This window comes from Conger conger, chromosome 8 (assembly GCF_963514075.1).
Source record: "Conger conger chromosome 8, fConCon1.1, whole genome shotgun sequence".
In the NCBI taxonomy this organism is placed as follows: Eukaryota; Metazoa; Chordata; class Actinopteri; order Anguilliformes; family Congridae; genus Conger; species Conger conger.
In genome coordinates this window covers 11,488,513-11,514,021 of record NC_083767.1, presented here as the reverse complement: position 1 = coordinate 11,514,021, position 25,509 = coordinate 11,488,513, and the positions used below count along the sequence as shown (strand labels likewise).

The 25,509-nt window shown below is 40.5% G+C and overlaps 1 protein-coding gene across 3 annotated transcripts in view; it reads left to right on the top strand.

Annotated features, from left to right (window-relative positions):
- Positions 1-3,290: 3,290 nt before the first annotated feature.
- The window catches only part of LOC133134884 (catenin alpha-2), a 300,097-nt gene continuing 277,878 nt past the window's right edge, over positions 3,291-25,509 (top strand). For all 3 annotated transcript variants that reach the window (XM_061251445.1, XM_061251444.1, XM_061251449.1), the window contains exons 1-2: positions 3,291-3,429; positions 20,525-20,631. In XM_061251445.1, the coding sequence (XP_061107429.1) occupies positions 20,530-20,631 (102 nt within the window). In that variant the 5' untranslated portion in view covers positions 3,291-3,429; positions 20,525-20,529. The remainder of the gene's footprint in view (positions 3,430-20,524; positions 20,632-25,509) is intronic.

The window sequence follows — 25,509 nt, the reverse complement described above, 5'->3', positions numbered from 1 at the left end:
AATTCTTAGAAACCCACCATACAGTCTTGTCTGACATGAAAACATATATGCATAGTACTATTTTCAAAAATAGTAAACAAATATTCAGGCTTCATTGATATGTAATGTAACAACAATAAACAAAATCAGACAATTTATTTGCCTAAACTAAACTAAACTACACTAAATGCCTATGACTATATTCACATTGTGTGAGATTTAATTAAGAATATGGGGTGCATTACATCCAAATCTAGTTTTAAATTCAATAATAGCTGCACACAATTAAAACTTTTAGTCCGTTTTTACTGAGTAAAGATAGATTTGAGTAGAAGAAGACACAGAGATTGAGATTGCTTGCTAACAGAGCAAGCTTCTGATAGATTATCACAAAATGGTAACAAAGAACCCTGCAGTCATTTGCAGCAATTAATTCTGCTACTAACCTCCAGTTGCCATTGGCCATTATTTGGGCCAGTGGAGTTAACTTCAGTCCAGCATTCCCCCATTAAGCTAATGCTGTTTCTTTGTGTTAATAATAGTGCTTCACTGTTCAAGTATCATGCCATGGTACCATTTTTCCCTGCATTATCTCCTCTTATCATTCACAAAGGCCGATGGGGTTACCCTTCTCTGAGATCAACGAGAGCACAAGGTAACCACTCAATTAACAATTCCTGTAAAATCATGTTTGTCTGTTATATTGATTCAGGGGATGCCCTTTCTAGTATTTAATGGCTCCTTATGCAGGGGATTTGATCATCGCCCCAGGGTTCGGACTGAGGGAAATATGGAGAGAATCCTTTCAAAGCTGGTGAGTGCACCGGCCTTTGGTCTCTGCCTTTGACACTAAGTGAAAGTGGCATTGATTGGCAAGGGTCCACATTTAAGGTGAAACCCTAGACAAAGAGGTCTGGGGAGACAGAAACAGAAGCCAACTGAAGGGTTGGGCGAAATACAAATTATTTCTATTACAATCACACACAGCTAGGTTTCTCTTGTTCCTGGAGAACATTGCAGTCCCAGTAATCGTGAGTGCTGTGACAGGACTTTTGTGCTTGATTTTGGCCTGTTATTTGTTGTATTAAGTTACAGCCAAAGGGCAACAGCATTCACCCACAGTTAGCAGCTTATATGACAGAACACAGCTAGTCATGGTCCACTACAGCTTCATAAACTAACCTCTAAGATTTTTTTGAATCCTTGTAATTTAAACTGCACTTTTCCCTCTGTTCTGTTTGTCTTCCAGTGGGAGATTTTACAGCTGGATATTTCACAGCTAGACCTATGGGAGAGGGGCCAAAAAGGGAATTAGCGTTGTTTCAGTTCAGTTCCTCCACTAACAGCCTTCATTGCATGGAGCACTACACCTCTGTGGAGTTTCTCTTCCATACCAATTGTCCAAATAAACCCTACACCTCTGAAATGATGGAGAAAACATATTTTATAATGAAATGTTTTGAACCTTGCTTTTTGTATACCGCTGCACCCACAGAAGTAGATAGCAGCCATGTGGCTACTCCAGTTTCCTCCTACAGTCCTAAGACATGTAGGCTAGGCTAATTGGAGACTCTACAGCCTGTGTGTGGGTGAATGATATGTGTGTCTGTGCCCTGTGATGGATTGGCGACCTAGGTATATTTCTGCCTCTTGCTCAATGCATAATGGGATAGGCGGGACAGAGTGTGTGTATAATAGCCAGCCGGCAGATGGACATAGGGCAGTGACAATACACTCTCAGAATGAAAGTGACAGTCGAATTGAGGTACATGTATTTCAAGGAAGAAATTTGAACCCGGAAGAAACAGCAATGTTATCTTTGGGTACAAACGAGTATGTTTTCAAAGCAAAAATGTATCCAAGATGATACTGTCCACTACCCTCAACATTTTATTGTGGTCACTGCCTGTGCATCAGCTCAATGTTGCTGCAAATGTGAGTGGCCCATAGATTTGCATGTTTCCTAGATGGAGTCTGAAGAAGGCGAAGAGCAGAGAAACTGTAAAACTGAAACCAGCCTCTTTGAAAAGCCACCGATTGTGGAAATGATATCGCCCCGAAATTGTTGCTTTATCCGAGTGATAAAACATGTTGTGCAAGCAGCTCGTGTGAGGCTGTGACCATGCTGTGAAATCAGCAGTGTGGCGCTATGGTAAGGGAAGAAAGCAGGAAAGTGTATTGTTTTCTCTATTGGGTGAGAGTGAAATGAAACGTGAAATTGTGGTTTCCTCAAATGCCTATTGAATAAACTATTACACTTTCTTTACATTATTTCCGTCTACTGTGAAACAGTGTGTAATATTCTCAGCTATTTCTCTAAAGGATTCTTCTTCTTTTTTTAAAACAATATATAAGTGACGCAGAATGTACATTTATATTTACCCTAGATGAACTGTACCAAAAAACAATGGAACTGCAGTATTAACTGCTAATCCACTTTCATTATTGTATTCACAAACCTCTAATTTTCAAGCCCAGCTATCTGAACAGTCTATCGATTGAAAAGATAGTCGAGGGGACCCATTCTGTGTCGGACAAATTGCCCAAATTTCACTGTTGATTATTCTATTTAAAATAAATAATAAAGACAATACAATAATAATGCTGATAATGACAGGCTCTTCTGAGAACAGCAGGTGTTTTCAATTCTGTGTTTGGTACGCTGTTCAAACTACCCTTTCCCAGTGGGTATATTGGAAATGATGATAAATCACTTTACTGTCTTATTCGATGTACTGCTTCAAGTGGCCTATGTGACTAGAGTGTAATGTGGTTAATTTTCTTATAATGGTATTTCAGATTCAGAAAGTTTTATGTTGGATGAATTTGTTCAATTTTGAAAAACACATAGGCTACAACTCAACGCAATTTAGCTTTTTATATTTCAAGGTTCCTGTCACATAATGACTCCCCGGTTATAATGGCTTAATAATATCACAAAAATATAATCGCTGTGGGTTCCTGCGCTGGTTCCTATGCAGCTGTCTTAAATATGTGAGATAAGGTCTTCAAGCCTCACCCCACAATATAACCTGGCAACGCAGGAATAAATAATTTACCGATTTTGGAGTAGGGAAGATTACCGCACAGGAACAGTGCACGCAATTCTGCTTGTCAGGCCAGGGATTTGAAAGACCTCGCTATTTTGCATCGCTTCTACGTCCTCTCTCTGTATTCCTGCACGATCCCCTCTTCCACCAAGCCGCACGGCGCGCGCGCACTGAGCATCATCTTGTCCTCGCTGAGATTTGGATTCTGTGGGCGGGGTCATTATTTGGCAAGCAGCGGCGGTGTGGGAGAGGCATTTTATAAATACCGACAACGGCGTGTGAACTCATTCACTTTATATATCTGAGAAATTGTCAGGGCGGCGTTTGGGGAAAACAAGCGTTGAAATAGATATTTCAAACATTATATGGGAATAGCCTACAAAAGACATCATCAGAGAAGGTGAGTGAAAACAGAGCCGTTGTTGTCCCTTCTCGCAGTTGCTTGTAGTGCCTATTATGTTTCATGTTTATTCAACTCTCAAATGTTTATTATCACTTGCCATTATTTGAAGTGTAGTTTTCGTTTGCATTATCCCATGCTTCTCATTAACGACAGAAACAGCTCATGCACAAACCAATCTCTTGATTGGAACGTCTGGCAGCTAATGGCATCCAGTACATTGACAGAAATGCAGAATGATGGTAGCGAAGTTAGCAAGTGTCAGAACTGAATGCGTTTGCAGCACTATCATACTACGATGTAGTGGTATGTACCCTGGACTTCATTGTGCGCCTCTTCTTCCGTTGAGCTAGGTCTGTCTCGGTTTTAGTAGCCTATTCATTGCATCAACATTTATGTAGACCCTGACATAGTCACTCACCGGTGAAGTTATTGTATCTAAACAGGGCAGAAAGCCAGGTTTTATTTCATGAAGTTTAAGAATTACCATTTGTATTTACGCAGATAACCCTGTACATCATGCCGCCAAGAACTCGCTACTTCTGTCTTGACCATTATTACTACTACAACGTAATAATAATAATAATAATAATAATAATAATAATAATAATAATAATAATAATAAGAGTAAGAAGGAAAAGAAGAAGAATCATAATTATGATGATGTTGATGTTTGGAACCTTTATGTAGAAAATAGCTAAACTATAATGTAGATCTTTGCAATAGTAAAACATTGGCTTACAGTACTGGGGTATAGGTATAGGTATGGCTGTGTACAGCAGGGCTGAAGTAAGGTATATTTTCAGATACATTTCAAGATATTTTCTGAGCAGCACAACATGCAGCTTGTAGTATATTTCTGCGACCTGTAAAGAGTTTCTCTACATCTGAGCCATTGCTGAGAGTAACTCTGTTTTATGTCAACGGTGCCATCATTAACATCGCAGGTCCTTATTTTTAATTTGGAGGAAGTGCAATACTGCAGAGTACTGTACGTTCATGTGATGCATCAAAGTTCAAATGACCTAAATGGTTGCTGTGCTGTATGAGCAGACAATGTCTTACCTAGCTTCCCTGTATGATAGTGTATATATTGTTGAGATTAGCAAACTCAAATGTGTAGATGTCAGGAGCATATGAGTAGTATGCTACTACTAAGTGGGTTATTAGCATAACTTGTTGTACTGTAGGTGACCTTGCAAGCTACCCAGTTTCTTATCTCTCACTGTGAGAAGCTACGTTTTCTACATATGCCATCGCAGGCACATTTCATTGTCTTCTGTTGTTCAGTAGTCTACTGACTGTGAGGAAAGGGTTCTTACTCTGACGGAAGCAAAGGCACCACCAGCACAGACTGTTCCAAATATTACAGGAGGCAGCTGACAAAGGGTGGACAGTCGCTAGTTCAGTAGTGCTACCTAATGCCAAAGCTGACATAGATGATTACTGAAACAGATGCATGCCTCTGGGCTGAAATGTAGCTGTGTGGCTGTGTCCTAAATCAATGTTCATTATTAAATAAATAAACATCAGAATAGCTGGTTAGTCAGCTATGATATAGATTTGTGTACATTTGTGTGTTTGTTGGGTTAGTGACCACTGCTATGCAATACAGTTAGAGAACCAGAGATGTAGCACGTGGGCACACAATGGGACCATACTCACACACACTTGCATATTTCAGTTGGTGAATCAAATGATAATGCTAAACTAAAATACTAACCTAAGGTGTATTTATTATTCAAAGCAAGAGTGTGAGGTGGAAAGTACATGTTAATAATGAGACAGCAGCAGTGTGCAAAGGCTTGATCTTCAGGGTCTAGTGTTTTTGAGGTGGTCTGTCTTCTAAACAAAGCCAAGCTAGTTGACAGGTGGCAGTAATGGCACTTCTGCAGAAATTCATTTCTAATCACCAAATCGTTAATTATAATCAACAAAACTACGCTTACATTTATTCTACAGATTAACTCGTTTCTACTGAGAATTTTTTAACTCATGCATTCAGCTACAGTGCCACTGATCTCCTGATTTTGTCTTGTGAGGTGGGGTGATCTTTAGAAGGTTAGCGCTATGAAGGCTCTGTAATAATGCAAACTACTGTAACAATCTCTGTTACATTACACTGCTGCTAGCTTGCTTGAGAGTATTATAAGCTAAAGTAGTCCAAATGTTACTCAGTTCTCTGACAAGATTTCACGATACGAAGGTAAGGTGATTATGAATACACCTTACCACCTAGTTATTGCCCGGATATATTTTTGCTAAATTAACCTCCAAGTATGAACGTAACTAGCTTTTTTGTGTTATTTTTTGTGTTGTAGCTCATGTCTTCAGGCCAACTACAGTGGCTTACAAGTAAAAGCCTTTTGATTTACCATTCCTCTTACCTTGTCAACTGCTACAACCGATCTGACTCCAAACCAGTAACGTACCAAATATAACACATTTATACTCTGTCAGAGTTGACATTGACTACTGAATCACCAGGTCACACTACTACTGACTGAGCACTAATACCACTGCATGCCAACTGTATGGACCATTGCCACACTTTCTGTACTGTACTCATTTACCACATACAGTACTATTGTAGTCCTCATCATGCTTTTTTATGTAAACTAAAGTATGGCCTGGGACTTCATATTTAGGATTTATCACAAATCCAGTACTTGTGAACAGTGCTTATAGAACAGGGATTGTACTGTGATGGTGCTCGTGCCTGTGGCTTTCAGTGATAGAGAGAGTGAGGTTACTGTATGACTCTTTGCTCCACCTCATTTGCATTCCTGTGTGCTTATATTCAAAGCACCTTAAATGCTCCCAAAAGATGGTGTGTTTGAACTATTGAAAAAGAGCAGATTCTTTTGCATAAGCAGCATTATCTTTAAAGAAGCACAATCTTAAAACTTTTACATATTCCTTCCCTCGGTTGGAATTGCCTTAACACTGAGTGCATATTTCAGGATTTATTAAGATCTTCAAGGTATTGACTAAGAAGTAAGTAGAAATGGTTGAATAATCATGGGGAAACCAAAGGACATTTTAAAGGACATCAATAGCAGTATGCTATTTACAATAACTGTAAAAAGACCTGCTGCAAATATTACAGAATATAGACCTTAGACTGGGTAGTGGTAGTGAGGTTATTTTAATGTAATGAAAAAAAAAAAGGAGAATCATTCATCAGCATTAAAAATCTATTCAATATTATGAGCGTGCATACCTGTGTACATGCAAGGATCAAAGCTGCACTAGTACTGGACACAAAGAGGATTAATTTGATTCACGTTCTGCTTGCTTGTGTAGTTGTCATGGAAGATTGGTTAGATTCAGATGTTTACATTCATACAATGTATACAATGTTTGTTGCCTGACATGTTTTTGCAAATGTATCATGAATTTCAACGACCACAAAATGAACAATAAACAGCAGGAAATACACTGCTGTGTAAAGAGGTTACGTGTCATAGTCATTGTGGTTTGTATAGATATTTGTATGCATACTCTGCAGGCCTGTTGATAAAGATGTAATAGGAATCTGTAAGCTGGGGTCAGCAAAGCTGAATTTAGACATGACCCCTGATTGGCAGTGAGACAGGCACCGGTGGGTACAGACTGTAAGACTATAAACTGAATGCTAAGCACTGCCCCAGAGGCTGTTTGTGCCAATGTGAGTGCTCCCACTAATCTAAAGTTCATACGGCCTTAGACCCTACATTTCCTGACACTATCAATTGTTGCTTTGTAGTGAATGCTGTAAATATTTGTACAGATTATTATTAACAGTATCTGAATGTTAAAATCTAAATAGAAAAAGTGCCATTGGCTTCGGTGAAATAAGTAAATCCCTGAGGAAGTCAGATCACACAGGGTACATTTTCATTAATTCTGTATGATTGAATGAAGTGTAACAGAAACGCTTGGGTAGCTCCTTTTCCAGAGAACTCAGCCTTGAGTCATCTCTACTTGAAAGTTTAAAAAGGAAGCATTCTGAAATCCTTCAAGTATTGGCATCCAAACTATCCCAGATGTGGGGCTTTGACGCAGCAAGTGAAAGTGGTTTGAAATGCACTTTTCAGAGTAGCCTAATCTAACTGCCTTGTCAGCGTATGATATCAGGACAAACATATCAAACATCATCATCTGCCTTTTCATGAATGAGGAATATTTATTCAGTGGCCTCATGGGACACTGAATGGAGAAATTAGCATATTGGCCAGCATACAGGTGGTGTCTTCTCTAAAATCTGGTATCTCAGATTTGCTTCCAAATGTATCATTTATATTTTCTGTGCCTGGAGGGTACCTGCGATGGATTGGCGGCCTGTCCAGAGTATATTCCTGCCTCTCACCCTATGCATGCTGAGATGCTGGGAGAGGCTCCAACACCCCCTGTGACCCTGACCAGGAATAAGCGGGTTGGCTAATGGATATATCGTGAGGCATATACTGCATTTATGATTTAATATTTTATATCATATTTATGATGGACAAACAATTGCTATCACATCATGTTAGATTAACTAATTACTGTTACTTTAACTTCATTGTCTTATTTTATTGTACCATGTCATTTTATCAATATGGCAAGGTTAACCTCACTTATTCTAAGGGCAAGGACATGAGCAAATTTCATACAGATCAATTGCAGCAGAAATGTAAGTTTCCGTACACCAAAACTAGTTTTTCAGTAGATATAATTGAATATACACTATTTCAAATGCACCCACAACTGACACTCACAACTGCATTCAAATTTTCATATCTATTGATTTTCAAATGCAGATTTGGTTAGCTTAAACATTCTGTTGTTTCATAATGATGCTGTAAGGTGAATTCCGAAGATTTATGATTGTCCCACAGAGGGTCTGAATATTTTAAATATTTGTATTATGCTAATTGTCTTGAGTTTAATCCAGTTAATACAATTGAATGCCAAAATGAGTCCCCATCTCAGTCATTGTCCTGTCCTGTGACAAGAAGCAAGTGAAAGCGTCTTATATCTGTCCCTGTACAGCTGTATAACTCAGTTTGGGTAAATGCATCTGCTAAATGCCTAGAAATGTAATGTGAAAAACAAGCAGCAGAGTGAAATCATGAACATTGGTATCCTTACATTACAGTTAATTTACATTCAGCAACATAGTTTAGAACAAAATTCTATTCCCTGGTTTCAGTCCAGTCATGCTTCACTCTCTGAAACAAAGGTACAGAGGAGAGCATTTTTGTTCTTTGGGGAACACATTTGGCAACTGTTCCCTGAAAGTACAATACTGATCTGCTTATGTACTAATAAGTACCCTTTACAAGCAGAATATGGTACAATTGAATTATGTATTGCTGGCTAGAGGTACAGTTGTATGTACCTTCATAAGCTTTATTCATAGGTTTTTCTGAGAGGGATGCAGGTATTTAAATTCCTGCAAGATCCTTTGTCACTGAAGAATTCAAGGAACACCAGTGCTCTTGTGTTTGTGTTTTTTGGTTTTTGGTTTAAACTGAATTTTGGTTGGTTAATGGTTAACCTTGTTTCGAGAGAAAGTAGGATCTATTCATTTCTTTAGTGCTACCCTTTTTGTCACTACATTTATGAAGAAAATTAAGATTTTTTCCACAAAGCTTTCACATGCACAGGAGAGAGAGTGAATGCTTGATGAGTGGATGCCTTGGTTTTTGAAGAGTGGATGCCTTGGTTTTTGAAGAGTGGATGCCTTGGTTTTTGAAGAGTGAATGCCTTGGTTTTTGTGGCTAACTGAAGCGATGCCACCTTGAGCTGCTGGGTCCTCGCAGAGCACAGTGTGTGACACTGATGTCAACTCAGTCTCTGCAAGGCTGCACTAAACTTGTCTGGAAGCCAGGCTGATGGTTTTCTGATGGCCTGTCTCCTGGCTGCCCCATGCCTTACTGCTTTTTACAGCCATAAATATTCAAATATCACACTCTACAAAGCTGGGCAGCCAGCAGTGAAAGTAGCAGTAAAAGACAGGACTAGGTGTGCTCACAGAACATCAGGTAAGTTTGTGGTAGCATCAGTCAATACTTCGGTAACAAGTATATTAGTAATTTTGTTTGGTTTTCTTTGTTCCTTAGTATTTAGGTTGCATCCTGTCATTCAGTCCTTGGTAAATTAGTCTTAGCATTGAGTCTCTGGTTAATCCTCATGCTGAATCAATATGAATATAACCAGAACATTTAAGTAGAGCTGGACCTTGCTGCAGTTACATATTTTCAGTTGTAGCAAGTAAGTCGGTATTTTAGTGTTCTCGTCAATATTTCAACAAAATAGGCCCAATTACTTTCAGGTTTCTTTTTCAGACTACCTAGTACTTTATTAAGATAGGGTAACATGTTCTATCAGCAATTTGATCCTAGTTGTTGGAGGGCCTATTTAACCTGGATACTACATGTGAGTTTGTATGTCAGTATCTTTTAATACAAAAGACCACTGGTATTTAAGATCATTGCTAATGCACAAGCTATGGTTGTGGAGTGGATTGCTTTTATGAGAGACTTCTGTGAGACTGTTCTCTGTGCATATGAGGATTTTAGATATTCACAGCTCTGGCACAGGAAGCCATTCTTTCTTCCCTGACAGAAACAATATTGTAATTTTTCAGTTGATGGCAGTCTAATTTACAGGGAATTCTAAGTGTTCCAGTCACAGTGGGTATTCGAGGAAAGTGCGTTGCTAAACAAAGAAATTACGTCCTCCTAAAATAGTGTTTTTTGGACATTATTACACAATCGGCAACCTTGTTATGCATGTTAATGAATGTCTTAATACCCTGTAGATTTCCCTTTGACAGTGAAGAAAATATAGCCTACAACTCGCAAATTGTTGGTTAAGATTGTTATGTCAATCCGGGTTAAACCGTGAAGAATATAAATAATAGAAATGGTCGAAGAGAAAGTGGTTGGCCTTAACAGATATATAAGTGAAGGTGCAGAAGGAGACATTCATTTGAACTGCAGACCCTGCTCTGCAAAGTCAGATTCTAAGGGGAGTAGTGAGCTAAGCCTTCTTGAATCTAGATGATGAATCGTCTTTGGGGCAAAATGTTAATATCCAAATATTTTTGAAGATTATAGTGGAAGTGGGGCGGGGGGGGGGACATCAAGGAGAGAGAGGTGAGGAAATGTATTAAGTGGCATTAAAATTCCTAGTCGTTGACTAATGGATTTTACATCCAGAGAAAGACCTATATTTATCAAATAATTCTAATGCTTAAGGAACAAGTGAAGACATCATAAATTCAAAGGAGGAAGACATCTGCATATAGAAGAATATGATAAGCTGAGCCCTTTATCTGAATGGGCTAAAATTACAACTCTGAACAGTGGGAACTTCACGGAAATCTGTCAGCACACAAGAAAATGTATTACAAGAGGACAGTATTCATGCAAATGAAGAAAGGGTCAGAAAGTAAACTTTTCACGACAGACCAGGCATTCTCTATGGCTCCTACAGTTGACATTAGCCAACTGTAGCCAGGTGTTCCTATGGTGTTGAGCCTTTTAGCGAGACACTAGCTGTGCTGTAATACTGTGTTGATCTGTAGTGTATGAAACGGGCAAATCGGAGGAATGGCCACACTTCAGCTTCAGTGTTCTTTCCTCTGGGTAAATCGAGAGGCACAGTTGCGGATGGCAGATTGGGAGGGGGGTACTTTGGTGCCGTGTTTTCGTATTATTCTCTTGGTGATGTACGCTCTTTTAACGCTCAGTTTTTGAGGGTTCCTTCAGAGGCTGTGCGAGAAAGCGCTCAGCAGATGAAGGGCTGAGAGACAGCACTGCTCCTCTCTCTTACCCCTCGCTGTCTGCAGCAACATCTTCAAAATGAGAGCAGGCTTCAATAGCACAGTCTAAGAGAGAGGCTTGAGTTTTCTTTAACCCTTGAAGGTGCAAAGGCCAGTTTATAGTTTGCCGATGTATGGTCGTTCACACCTGCGCTGATCACATTTGATGGTTGACTTTCAGTTCATACTAGAATGATGGACGGATTTATGTAAATGTATGGAACCCTGACCCCATCGCTGGCTCAATTGTCAGGACGACCTTATTATAGAACGTTCCCAGCAGTAGTTATCTTTAGCCAAGTGCCATCAACTTGCTGCCACTTCTCGATCTTGCAATGACTCTCCTTCAAAAAAAAGTGTTAAAAAAAAAGTCAGGCGATAATAGAATGTTGGTGACAATGTAGCGATAACCATCATCTGATCATACATCGCCAAACTATTAAACTTAATTGTACATTCTAATGCTGATGTAGCAATCACTACTGATGGTAGAAAGCAGTTGACTTGTTGAAGACTGACTTGTGAATGTTGAGAAAAAACATTGAAAAAAACATACTCTTCTTTGGATGAACTCCTGGGGGTTATTTTAGACAAACCTGTCTTTTTGGCCCTCTACTTTTTTCCCCCCACTAATTCCCCCTCCTTGTGTGGCGTCATTTCTTAGGAAATCTTCTGCTTTCTGTACAAGTGTAGATCACTATTGATGAACCAGAACTACACATATATTCTTCCATTTTTATGCTTTCGCTTACCATGATAATCATTCATGATGACTCTACACCATTTGTAACACGATCATAGATAGTTAATTCCATAAATGTTTTTTTCACCCTGCATTAGTAATAATTTCCTTCCTTTTTTTGCACACTCATTCATATTGATAACTGGATTAAGTATTTGGATAAGTATGTGGAACTGTTTAGACAGTAAATGTCAGGATGCAGGTAACAGCAGCACACTGTACATACAGTTCTATAGGTCCCATGGCTCAAGGGCTAACACGATTAATGATCTTGAAGGTGGAGTAGATTGGGACCAACCAACAAGGCTCAGGCTGCAGCCTAGGATCGGGACTCTGTGGGTGAGGTCAAAAAACACACATGATGTACTTACAAATGAAAGCCCAACTGTGTTTGTCACACAACAATTAAGGAACAGCGCCCATGGATTTTCACACCGAAAAATAAAAAGGAAACAAATGTTTCTGGTATTCAAGACGCATCTCTTCTGTGCCAAGACTGTCATGTATAATTTCATGCTTATTTTAAACCAGCGCCTCAGCTAATGGTTTCTGTCCTGTTTTCATTTGTAAGAATTAGCTGCCATTGTTTATATGACAGTTAAAAAGGCTTCCTTCCCAGCCCATTTTCTTCTTGCTATGATGTATAAGTGAAAATCAGAGGCTTCTGCAGCTATCGTAGAGAAAACATGAATGGCAATATTGGATGCCTTTCTCATAATTCTGTTAATTCTGTGCCTGGTTGGAAGTATTTTAAAGTTCAGTAAAATTATTTTTAGTATTTTGAGGTTCAGGTGGCTTCAGTAAAATTGTGTTTCAGCCCTGGGCTGTGATGAACTGTGTTTTGCTCATGTTTTACATGCTGTGAATGGTTAAATTTCTACAAATTGGCTAGAATTCTTGCATTTGTTAATCCCAGCGTTATTACACTAATAGGTAGTGTAGCATTAGTGAAATATGACATGCCGTTTTCATAGTTTAGCAATGCATGCTTTTAAATTAAATTAGACGTTCAATCAATCAAAGTTTATTTATAACGCACATTTCCTTCAGTGTGTTCAACTCAATGTGCTGTACATAAAAGTCAGAAAACAAACAGAGTGATTGAATGGTACAAAAAAACATTTAAGACCAAATTCTTCTATATTTGGTCATCCTATGTAAAACATGAAGTTCCGTACCTCTTTCCCCACACTTATACATGTACTTAGTAAAAAAACAGGTTAACTGAAGTCATAGTGATCAATGAGTGTAGGCAGATATTGAATGCTTAGTAGTAACACATAATTATACATGGAACAGTAATATGGTTGAGTGGAGATTTAAAACGAGAAGATTACTAATGTCTTAATAAATGGTGCAACGGCTGTATGTGTGTGTGTGTGTGCCTGTGTGTGTGTGTGTGTGTGTGTGCTTGTGTGTGTGTGTGTGTGTGTGTGCCTGTGTGTGTGTGTGTGTGCCTGTGTGTGTGTGTGTGTGCCTGTGTGTGTGTGTGTGTGTGTGTGCCTGTGTGTGTGTGTGTGTGTGTGTGTGTGCCTGTGTGTGTGTGTGTGTGTGTGTGTGTGTGCATGCAGGCCTGTGATTACCTTTAGAAATTCTAGGTATAGTCTTGTAGCTATGTAAATCTGAGGGAATTCAGTTTTATACCCCAGTGTGAGATATTATTCATACTCAGATTGAAATACATCCTGAGTGGTGTTTCAATTTATAGGTGATAAGGAGCAATGCCAGGATTAGGTTAGTGCCAAGCTGTCTGTCTGGCTGCTGTCATTGGCAGAGGTCTCTGGATTTTTACACATTTATGAGATTCTGTCTGAATTTTCCTCTGAAATAATATTTTCACATTCACAGACAAGTGTGTCAGTTTTCTTCATCTCTTAGAACTCTTACGTGGGTGTCTTGAAGTTTTCAAAATATTTTTTTAAGGAGCTAGTCTCCTTGAATGGAGTTTTATTCAGCAGTCCTGAAAGAACAGGAGAGCTGGCTCATTCTCCATGCCAGTAGCCCCATTCATTTTCACTGGTAATCTCTTTCTGATTATATTCCTGCTGCATTGTGAATCCATGATGCATAGACTCATAGCACTGTAATGTGGGGGCTATAGCATCCTTATCTGATATCCATGGGGAGGTACAATGCTGAATAATCTATCTAGTTTTCTCTTTAACGCCTATATTTTGTAATCTCAAATCCCTCTCTCTCTGGCTTTTGTCTTCGTTGCAGTCCATATCTTTATCCTTAAAATAATATATTTACACTGGTAAGCTAATTGATTTGTATTGAATGAACCTGTGATTATTTTGTCAAAGTTTTTACAATAAAAAATATATAATTACTGTCATAGCTATTAATGCATTGGATAAGTAATTCAGTTATTTCATATTTCTGAAGCTTTATATTTGAGTTTTTTTTTAAATATATTTGAGTATCTTGCTTATGTTCTGCCTCTGGACTGAACCTCAATCCAAGTTCCCTTACCACCAATCAAACAGCCATCATACGTTAAGCATACCAATCATAAAACAACAACGCAAGCCACGTGACACATTCTCCAAAAAGGTACTATTATATATAAAAAAAGATCCTCCTTTCACATTCCAACATCATTTAGGAAACCTCTTGATGGCAGGACGTAGCCAGAATGCTAAATATTTCACCATTAGCATTCAGAAAGCGGTTCTAATCCAACAATTAGTTCAGCGGCCGAGTAAACCCCATTTCGTTTTCAGCCTTGCCAAAGCCTTGCTCACTGTTGGAAGCTGCGCAAAGCATTGCCTAGGGGCTGTGGGAATCAGTACTGTTTGTGCAGTTCCCCTGTAGAAAGTCTTTGGTGGCTAAATCCAGTGTTTTCCACACAATAGCGAGGGTCTCCACGTCCCTGATGTGAATCCCCGGGGTCTCCTGTCCTCTGCTGTAATGAGAGGATGATGAAGCACTCGGGGCTGTAATGGCGGGAAGATTAATGCACGGTAAAGGAGAAGGGATATTCCTGATGGTGCGCTTTTCCTCGTGGGGGAAAGGGGGCTTGAGGAAGCGAAAAAAGGCATATTGTTGGACTCAAGATGCCCTGCAGCATGTCTGATTAGGTTATTGATCGCTGTGTTCATCCTGGAATCAGTCTTGACTAGACAGAGACATTTGTTCTGGGGCAGCTGCTTTTGTAATATGGCCGAACCAAGGCATGTTGCTAGAGAAAGCAGCTAAAGAGGCCTTCTTTTGCGCACGCAAGCCAAATACCTGCAGTATATTGTGGGAAACCCTGCCGTTTAACTGTGTTTTGCCTCGAAGGAGTAAGAAGCTTACGTAATTGGTTGTATAAATTGTTTGAGGAGGACACAGTGAATGTGAGAGAACAACCATGGGGGAGACACAGGCCTACTTAATTTATTATTTATGTGAAGAATGTGTTTCAAACATGTCCCACAAGCCTTTCAGTAGTACATCTGAGGGACATAAAATTGACACATTTAGTCATTTAAAGGGCATAGCAGGACACTCATCATGCCAACTGAGATGTGGCCACATTCACGGTCAGGTTTGTGTTCATCCAGGGTGTATTCTTCCCTTTCGCCAAATTAATTCTGGGAAAGGCCCCCTTCCACACAACACGCTGACCAGGAATAAGTGGGTTAGATAATGGATGGATGGATGCAGACGCATGTACTAGATATGAATTAATCCATCCATTATCTAATCAACACAACACACTGACCAGGAATAAGTGGGTTAAATAATGGATGGGGGGATGCAGATACATGTCCTGCTCATGAATGAATGAATCCATCAGGCAAAAGAGCCTTAACACGGCAGCTTGTGTTGTTGCCAGTAAGAAATACTACTGGTGTGAAAGTGCACAAAATAGAATGGAGAGAATCTGCTTGAAAGTCTAGGGTGGAACCCACCCTACCAACTCAGTTTTGTATGGGCTCCCGCATAATCAATACTGTAGATATTGCATCAGATAAGAGATTACCTTGGATCACTAAAACCACTGAAACATGCCTCCATTCCGTGTCCTTCTACAGTGCTCTGTCCATTGTCCTGAATACCAAAAACTAGCTTTAGATATCAGAAGCAGCATCTAAACCCAGGCTATATTCTGTGGCTGTATTTTTTGTATTGCCAGTTGAAAGCTTATATTCTATCTTATATTCTGTATTCACTTTTGTAATTAATTTGAGTCTATATACTTACTAAATCAACAAATGTATTGTTTTCTGATGTGTGTTACTAGTAAATTTTCCTCAAGGATTTTTTGCAGTTATGCAGAATAAATACTGTATTCTTGTTCACTTTCTTATAATATTTCTGCATAATTACAGCAATACTGTTGTGGTGCTTGAGCCAGAACTCAATTGATTTCTTGAAATAACTAGCTCAGGAATGAAAGGCCATTCTATTTGTTTGTGTGGCATGCATGTGCACATTATTTTTAATTAAACACCTTTAACAAAAACACTAAACGGAAGCAGCTGTGATTCCTTCCATGCTGTTGCTGCAGCATACTGTATGTTGGGAGTTTTGTCTCTTTTTACCAATGTCATGTCTGAGACCTTCCTGGAGACAGGAGTGAAGGATGTGGTTCTCCCGCTCTTCATCAGTCATCCTGAGTGACAAGCCCAATTAAGGAAATGCTGATATGTAAACTTGAACAAAACCCGTTAAAACCCCCTTCCCTGCTGAGGTTGGGAGAATGCTTTTTTGCAGCGTCTGGCTAAAATCGAGCTTCTTTTGTGATACACTAAAGGCTTTTAAACATGTTATCGTTTTTCAAAATATAAGGAAGTGGGCCTTCCTCACACAGCGCTTTTCTAAATCCTGCCGCCCAACAGCCCAGCTTGAATCTGGACCATTGAAGTGCCGACTGTGGCCACAGGGTTTTATGAATGAAGATCTTTTAAGTCTGCAGTGTAAAAACCCACGGAACTGCTTTGCCACCGCTGCTGAGAAAGTCTGGCGTTAAGCCTCAATACGAAAGGTTTAGACTACATACTGTTTACCTGACTGCTTTGCATAATTTCATAATCCCACACACACAGGCTATTTTTGGAGGAATGAAGTGGATTATGTGTGCAGGAGAAGGTAAATATAAGAACACCCAAACTGAGTGCACTCTTTAAACAGTCTGTGCACCCTTAAACCAGTAACACAGGGAACCCTGTAAACTATAGACTCACCCCGGAAACAGTAACTTCACCCTGTAAATTGCAAGCGTACCCTTAAGTAAGTGTCGGAATGTGGCTCACACTAAGTCACAGATGGCAAATGAGGAGGGTATAGGTTATGTATTCTGAGCATATGTTCATAAATATTCACATTTCAAATTGTATTTCAGCGTTTTAACATGAATGTTGGAAGGCTCTGAAGATGCCTTGGTGTTCTTAAGACAGGTTTCATGAATCAAAGTCGGAAAGAAGTATTAGTTTACTTGTGTGTTTGTGTGTGTGTGCATTTGTGTGTGAAAGAGAGAACAAGAGAGAGAGGGACTGCAGACATAAACTGGCGAAAAAGAATATATTTTTATTTATATTTAAGGAGTTTTATTGAAGATTTACAAAACCATGTGCATGTTTATTGACCGGTGTCTACTATATCGTGACTGTAGCCTCTTTCAAGCATTGCCAAACAAACTGCGCTTTGTCTTCAGCTGACAAACGGGCATAGGGGCCTTAAATATCCCATTTATGAACAGAGCTGTCTCATTTTCCGGGAGTTATTGCTGACTGTGTTGCACGGCTGAAAGGGTGTGGGTGCAATGCGGTGTTGCTCCCCTGCCCTGATGACATTGCTGTAACTCCTCTTGGGGAGGCTTGAGGGACAGCCGTGTTCCTCCCCTGCATGCGTAAAACCTTACCACACCTTCTTCTCCACCGCTGCTGCTCCAAGACCCGGGAATACAAACTCGCTGAGCAACTCATTTTGCTTGTTATCTCCATGGCAACAACACCATCCGCCACCCCCCCCCCCCTACTGCCTGCATTCAAATCAACCCCATATCGTCTATAGGCGAGTTAAAATGGTTTTACAGGGAATTCTCCTCCGCTTCCTCTCCATCTGGCTCCGGTCGAAGTGAAATAAGTGGAGACCTTGCTCCGCATTGGAAAGAACATACTGGAAATGATGGCCGGCTCCCTTGGGATCAGTAACATGAAAATCCCATTAAGAAGAAACAAAACCGTATTCACATGGTTAAGTCCTTCCCATCGTCCAGAAGCACTGGAGTATTATTCGCTAGAAACGCACCAAAGCACAGCAAGCCAGCGATGTCTGATTAAAGACACAGTTTCGAATAGCTTGTTTGAGATTCTTCAGAACCTCTGGTTAGCGTAGGCTTTAGTTCACATTGCCTTTCGGAGTGCACCCGAGTATAGATGTAGAAGGCGTAGTGTGTGTGATCTCTGTGAGATCCTGTGTGTGCTGGAGTGTGTGTTAGTCTTTCTGGCTGTTTGGTGGTGAGGACACAGAGATCAGATGGCGTATATGCAGCCTTTGTGCTTCCATACGCGATGTTCCCATGATATAATTCCACTCCGAAAACATGGCTTCTGAAAGCAGACAATGACATATTCAACATACTGGCTTGTAACATATTCAATTATTTAAAATTATGGAATTCTGCAACGCTACTTATACAGAATTTGATCATCCGAAAAGTCAGAAGACAAACTAAAAAAATAATTAAATAAAACACCATCTGGTACATGGGCTTATTTGTAGTGGCTCATCCCCTTTTCAATGGAACATCATACTTTTGTATTTAAATTATTGGAGTGAGCACTACTGTGGCATCCTAACACAGTACTGAGGGTTCCAGGATATGTTTTATTTTGTGTCCATTTTCGCATTTCTGCTCTGCCCATATCTTTGTCACTCTTGGAGGGAACAATACAGAGGAGCCTTTTATTGTTCTGCACTTCAAACATGAATTTCCGTTTCATTCAAACTGCAGGAGAGAGAACTGTGTTCCAGTTTTAATTCAAAAGCTTCAAAAACCTGAAGTGGTTTTTGGACTCAAAAGCCTGCTATTGCTGAATTCTGCTTTCAAGTTGTAGATGCAAGTCAATTAAATGGAAAGAGGAAGAACATTATTATAGTTGCCTATTGTGTTAGCAAATTGGGCCTCTTTTTTGAATCAGTTGCAATTTAAAACTATGCAGTACATTTCTTCTCTCACTTCTGTTGCCTGGCACACATAGGCCATACTTGCTTTTAAAACAGGGTTCAGTATCAGGTGCATGGCTTCATAAAGCCCAGCCTGCCTACGTTACCGGAGTTCAGAGGCGATGCAGCAGCTTTGTGCCCGCGTGTTTGGCGGTGTGATTTTGCTCGCGGCCCCTGAAAAGAGCGGGGAATCCAGGCCCCGGTAATTACCAAACGCCGATCCATCTGGAGGAACGTCGCTGTGGCCAGGCAGGATGGCGGTGGATCCCATCCATCAGCCGGCGCTAATGGCCGGATTCATTACCACGGAGCGTCTTCCCGCTCGGCCTCAAACGCTTCAGTTTCTAAGCGCGGAAGGAGGATGGAGGGTGCCGGGAAAGGGGAGGAGAAGGAGGAGGCTGAGGAGCTGCTGGTGGCTCAGGTCTCTCCCTGTGCGGCTGATTGGCTGATGCCCTGTCGCCGAGTACTCTCGGCCCTCTGCTAGCCCTTTGCTGCAGGCAAGCGGTCTTCTCTGTGCATTTTATCTATATTAACTCTGTGCATTCATGAACGACTGCCTCAATCATCTCTTAACATTTGTCCCCCTCTCAAGTTTGTTTAAGTTTGATCATTCTAATGATGATGATGATGATGATCATCATCCATCCATTATCTACCCCGCTTAGGGATGTGGGGGAAGCTGGACCCTATCCCAGCATACATTTGGAGAGAGGCAGGGATATACCCTGGACCCTATTGCTGGGCACAGACATCATTCACTCACACACGCATATCTGCGGGCAATTTAGACTAACCTGCATGTCATGGGAGGAAAGATGATAAGGATGATGATGATGATGATTGCTAGTGTTATTTCTCATTTTTAAGAATAAGAATACTGGTCATAAATTAAATACATTTTATGGCAGGTGTTGCAGGTGGTTTGACATCCCTTCTACAGTTAAAATGAAAGCAATGTCTGTTCCCATTGGAGAACACACCGTGTAAGACAGACACCTCAGGCTGCTAACTGACAGTTACGGCAATGATCCACATCAGATGCAGTGTAACATTAATTATACATTTTGGAGACATTTGCTTAGTTTTCAGTTGATTTAACTTTATTCCCCACATGAAAGATTTTTATTTTAGACTTTCTAGTCTGTCACAGTGACTGAAAAACATTGTCAGTGAAGAATTTCCCCTCTCTGAAACATCTCTTTTTAATTGTACATAATTGTACAATCTCATCTATTTGGATGAATGTTTTTTCAGAGAAACCTGATGGTGTTGATGGGGCTGCTCTAAGTGCAAAGGCAACATTAAAATTGGGCTGAGTGCCATTTGAGTGCTTCCATGCAGGAGGCTGTCTGCTGTGAATTATTAACGTGACAGTGTCATCTCCACATCCCTCCCTGTAGGAATAATGACGGCCGCCACATCCCCCATCCTGCTCAAATGGGACCCCAAGAGTCTGGAGATTCGAACCCTGACGGTGGAGAGGCTTCTGGAGCCCCTGGTGACACAGGTGAGAAATCACAGGGTTGTCCGTGCTGCTGCATCACTATCTTGTTTCATAGTGCACAGTTAATGTAATGGCAATGGTTAAATTGGCCTGTGTAGTCTATGTGTGAGTGGTTCCCCATGCTGTTCCTGGAGATCTACCGTCCTGTAGGTATATACCCCAACCCTGCCTCATTCATTGAAACAAGTAGAATCAGGTGAACCACTGCTATATGTAATACTCAAGAAAAAGTGTAGATAAATTGTAAATAAAATATGAAATGGACAGCATGTGCACCCTGGACTGGCCGTGCACCCTGGACAGGCCGTGAATCTATCTTAGGGCCCACACTCCACTCACTTGCGCATTCATAGCTATGAGCAGTTTAGAGTTAGGCATCATACGGTGGAGAGAAAAAAGGGATGGTAAGTGTTTGAAGGTGTGTGGCAGCCTGTAGCCCAGTGGCTATGACGGGGACCCCAAATGTTGGTGGTTGAAGCCCCGGTGTAGCCACCATAAGATGTTGGACCCTTGAGCAATGCCCTTAACCCCGCATTGCTCCAGGGGGATTGTCCCCTGCTCAATCAAGTGTCCAGTAAATATCAAATTGTAAATTATTATCTCAAACAGTCCACCTATTCTCGCTCTCTTCTCTCTTTTTTCTCTTTTCCCTTCTCTCATATTTCTTTCCCCCTTTCTGACTCACTTTCTCTCCCTCCCTTTTCTCATATTCCTGTTATCACTTTCAGTCTCACCCTCTCACCCTCCTAATGCTGTTCCTCATCTTCTCATCTTTTCTCTTCTATTCTGTTCTGTTTTTTCTTATTTCTTTCTCTCATAATTTGTGTCTTTCTTTCTTTTGCTTTCTTGAGTGCTTGGTGTATATGGATGCTTGTTAAAATCAGGCTTTGTTGCAAACAAGAGTTCCTTTGTTGTGTTTGCTCTGCTGTGGTGATCTATAGCATGTTCTTTTTCACCAACCACACTGCTCTTGCCGAGCTGCTGTACATTAGCATGCAAACTTTAAGGACAAATACTTCAGTTTAGATAATAACAACCTCATTTGCAAATTATAATTTGCTGGAAGTTTACTCTCTCACCTCTTGTCGAAACATTCACAATCTTTTTGTTTTCTGATTAAAAACAGTAAAGTTGCAGTGTTGTTTTGCAGAATGCAGGTTTTGTTTAACAGTTTTGAGGTCAGTGCAGCCATGAAGAAATTCTATTGAAGACAGATTGTATTTCATGTTCATTTTGGGTCTGAGTGTGTATCTACACGTGCAGGTAGGCTATGCTAGTCCAGTCCTTCCTGGTCTGTACTACTGTACTGATGATAGCTTTGCATTTGACTTGGTTTTGAGATATTTTTAATGGCGCTTGATGAACAGAGCATATTTGGGGTGATGAACATTTTTCTGAATACAACATTAACAGATCATTGGATGTGTGTTGTTTGCTTGTTGATGCCACACTTGAAAGGCAGAAAAGCAGAGCTTTATGAATGATTTGTACTTAGTGCAGCATTTGGTTAACACGTTTAAAATAGACACTTATGTGTGAAAAGATTTGTATGGGTGATCCAATATTGTAGTATTGGAATAATTTTTTTTACTGCTGCTGTTAAGCTGCCAATAACGATTTCCTTGTGACATAATGTGAGAGTATGAGTATTGAATTTTGATAGAATTTTCGCTAAAGTGCAGACCTATAGCTTCTCCTGTACTGATGCCTGTTTTAATTTGACAGAAATATCCATAACAGTTTGAGACAGAGTTTAATTCAATGCGGTTTCCCATTCTATGTCCCTCTGTGAGAGAGAAAGAAAAGAATAATAGCTGTCACTTTTCAATTTTCTCTGCGGTATAAACTAAAAGTTTAGGATGATTGAAAACCATTTCCGTAATAGATATAAAGATTCCACACGGGTTTGGCTGAATAGTGTGCTTCTCCCTTATTTCCTATTCCAAACTTCATGGAATGTGAAAACTGTCAGTAAATGTGTCAGCTTACCTACAGAAGTAAACGCCACATTATCTTTCTCTTTGTGAGTTTTGGCAGTGCACATGCTGAAGTGGTGAAATTTACTGCCAAACGCCCAAAATGTATAAATATGTATTATTTGGAGCTGCAGACCCTCCTCGTTTTGTTGCTAGGAGAGGTCATTGACTGGTGAGGCCACTGTGAAGATGATAGACCTCAGGGAACAGGATTGGGCGGCCCTGCGTTAAATGGATGGTGTCTGCCCCTCTCCAGTGAGGCCAGAGGAGGATGCCTGAGAGAGAGGGTGTACATGTAAGATGACATTGTAGTTTTAGGCGGTTAAAGGACCACGGCGGGGTCCCTCCCTCGCTCCCCGCCCCGGTCTCCGCTCTCTGATAGATGGCTGAAGCTGGGAAAGCTGTGGCACCTGAGGAATTTCGTCCAGCCTCTGTAATTACTCTTCTGCGCTAATGCTGGCTTCAGCGAGTGACACGTCCAGAATAGAGCTGCTGCAGCCTTAACAGCCCAGCCGTGACACGGGCGTGATGGATGAGCCCATCCCTCAGTGACGGCCTTTCAGGAAACGCCAGCGACGATGCTGGAATTCCTACCCCCAGCACACGTTGCCAGGCACACACGCGCGCGCTCACGCACACGCACGTCCATACCGGGTGAACTGTGTGGGAATCGGATTCTGAGAGGTTTCTGATTTGTCAGGTGTATTCAGTCGCTTCCTTAGTGCAGGTATCAGTACAGTGAAGTAAAGCTTTCAGTATCTAGTCTAGATTCTAGGCTTCTGATTGCCTTTGGTGTCTGTTATTGCCATGGCGTGACGAGGACCAGAGTTGTGCCAATGAAGCCATTATGAGGCTGAGGAATAAGAAAAAAAAACTATCAGAGACATAGGTTAAACAATAGGCTTACTAAAAAAACATAATTAAGAAGAAAGAGAGCAGATACCTTTGTTAGATATCACAATGGAATATGCAATGACAGGCCGGTGCCTGTGTGATGCCAGACGAGACTACAGCAAGGAGAGGTAAAAGAGAGATGCTCATTCCCTCTGCACTCACGACAGTAACAAGACCCAATTACAGAATTAGATTTGAGACGTTCGGTGTACAGCATTTGCTCTTTTGGCCTCTGTTCAAACAAGTGCGTGCTTGGGCAGCATGTGTATTTTTAAACAGCTGAGGCGGCACTTTATTTTCTGTTTAATGCTGTTTGTTCTTATGAGGAATGCAGTGACACAATATAATTACTTTTATACCTAAGGGGTGGCGGTCCAAAATGGTCTTTCTGCTGCTGTTCCTCGTTTCAGGAACTCGAGAACAAGGTGCTCATTGATTTGTCGGCTGCAGCATTGCTGCTTCAGCAATTATGATTCATGATCTTTATTTTACCAGACCTCAGAGGTTTATAAAAAATTCTAGCTAATAAGTGAAGGAGATTACAGCGGACTATGGCACCATTTAAATCCTGAATTGCGCACTTTCATTAAATTGGAGGTTAGTGACCCCATCTACCAAATTTTGGATGGAATTTGAAGTCGCCATTGAACTTTTATGATAACACAAACATAAGCACACTCTCAGAAATAAAGGTACAAAAAGTGTCTAAAATGCTTGTTGCTGGGGTGGTACCCTATGCAGATACATAAAAGTGTACCCTTAACCAGGAAAACATGGGAAAACATGCTTATTTGTACCCAAAGAGAACATTGCTGTACTTTTAGGGTACATTTTGGGAATTTTGGGAACAAAAATGTACCTCCACTGTCACTTGGGTGCACCAGACTCGTGTTTTGTACATTTACGGTCGAGTTAATCATTTGTATTTCTTACTTGTTAGCAATTAGGTGCTTTTAAAAAAAAAGACGAAAAAAAACCTGTTGAATTTATCATTATTATTTACATTTTCAGTGACTGGTTTAAAACTTAGTGTGGTCATTTAAGATCCCTTTGCCCTTTTCGAAAGAATAGGGGCATTAATCTTAGCGTCCTGGTCAAATTCCCACAAAACCGAGTTAACAAATCCACAACTTGTAAGGGTCTTTGTTGATGAATAGGGAAGTTTCCTCATTGTTGCTGTTAACAATGTTTATGAATGCACTACACTGAATGACTTAGCTTGCACGTTTGACCTTTATGATGAAGACATGTCAATGTCAATTTATCTTTGGGCAAACACAGGATTTATTCTACATATTACACATTTTATAAATGATGAACGTCTAATCCTTCACTGGAATGAACAGGAGAAAATTTGTGATAATCTCTGAATGCCTCAGTGTTCAGAATGTAAGGTCACATGTTCTAGGTGTTACAATAAAGCTGATGAATCAGCTTGCTGCTGAACACTGAAGGTGCCTAGTAGCACAGCATTATGGGAAGGGGTAAGCAAAGACCACTCTTTAATTCAGGGATGGTGTGGAATTTGGCCTTCCTCTGGTGTTTCAATTGGAGACAGACTCGGTTTTCTAGATAGGGAGGCTAGGTTAAATTGGGGCTTCGATTTATTGCGTGTACTGACACCCAGAACCTGATGACTGTTTGATCAAAGGCTGCATTGTCTTTTTTTTTTTTTTATCTTTAAAATTCCTTAAAATGTTAGCATCTAGAAAGATGTGCAGGTAAAGAGGTGAATGCTGCTAGCATTCATGGCCGGGGGATGGTAAAACAACTTTGCAGTGTTGAACTCACTCATGAACTTTTCAAACTCCGGGAAAGGTCTCAGTGAGCAGGTTGCTGATGAGCTGAGCCCTTCAGTTGTTCCTCTTGTCAGTCTGTATGACTGAAACTGCAGGATGAAGTTGCTTCAGCTTCACATTCCACTGGGTAATTTAAACAGAGTAAGATCTTACCTGAAATGAACTCCAGTTCCCCACATGTGGAGAGATTATTACGGGGGAATAATGAATAA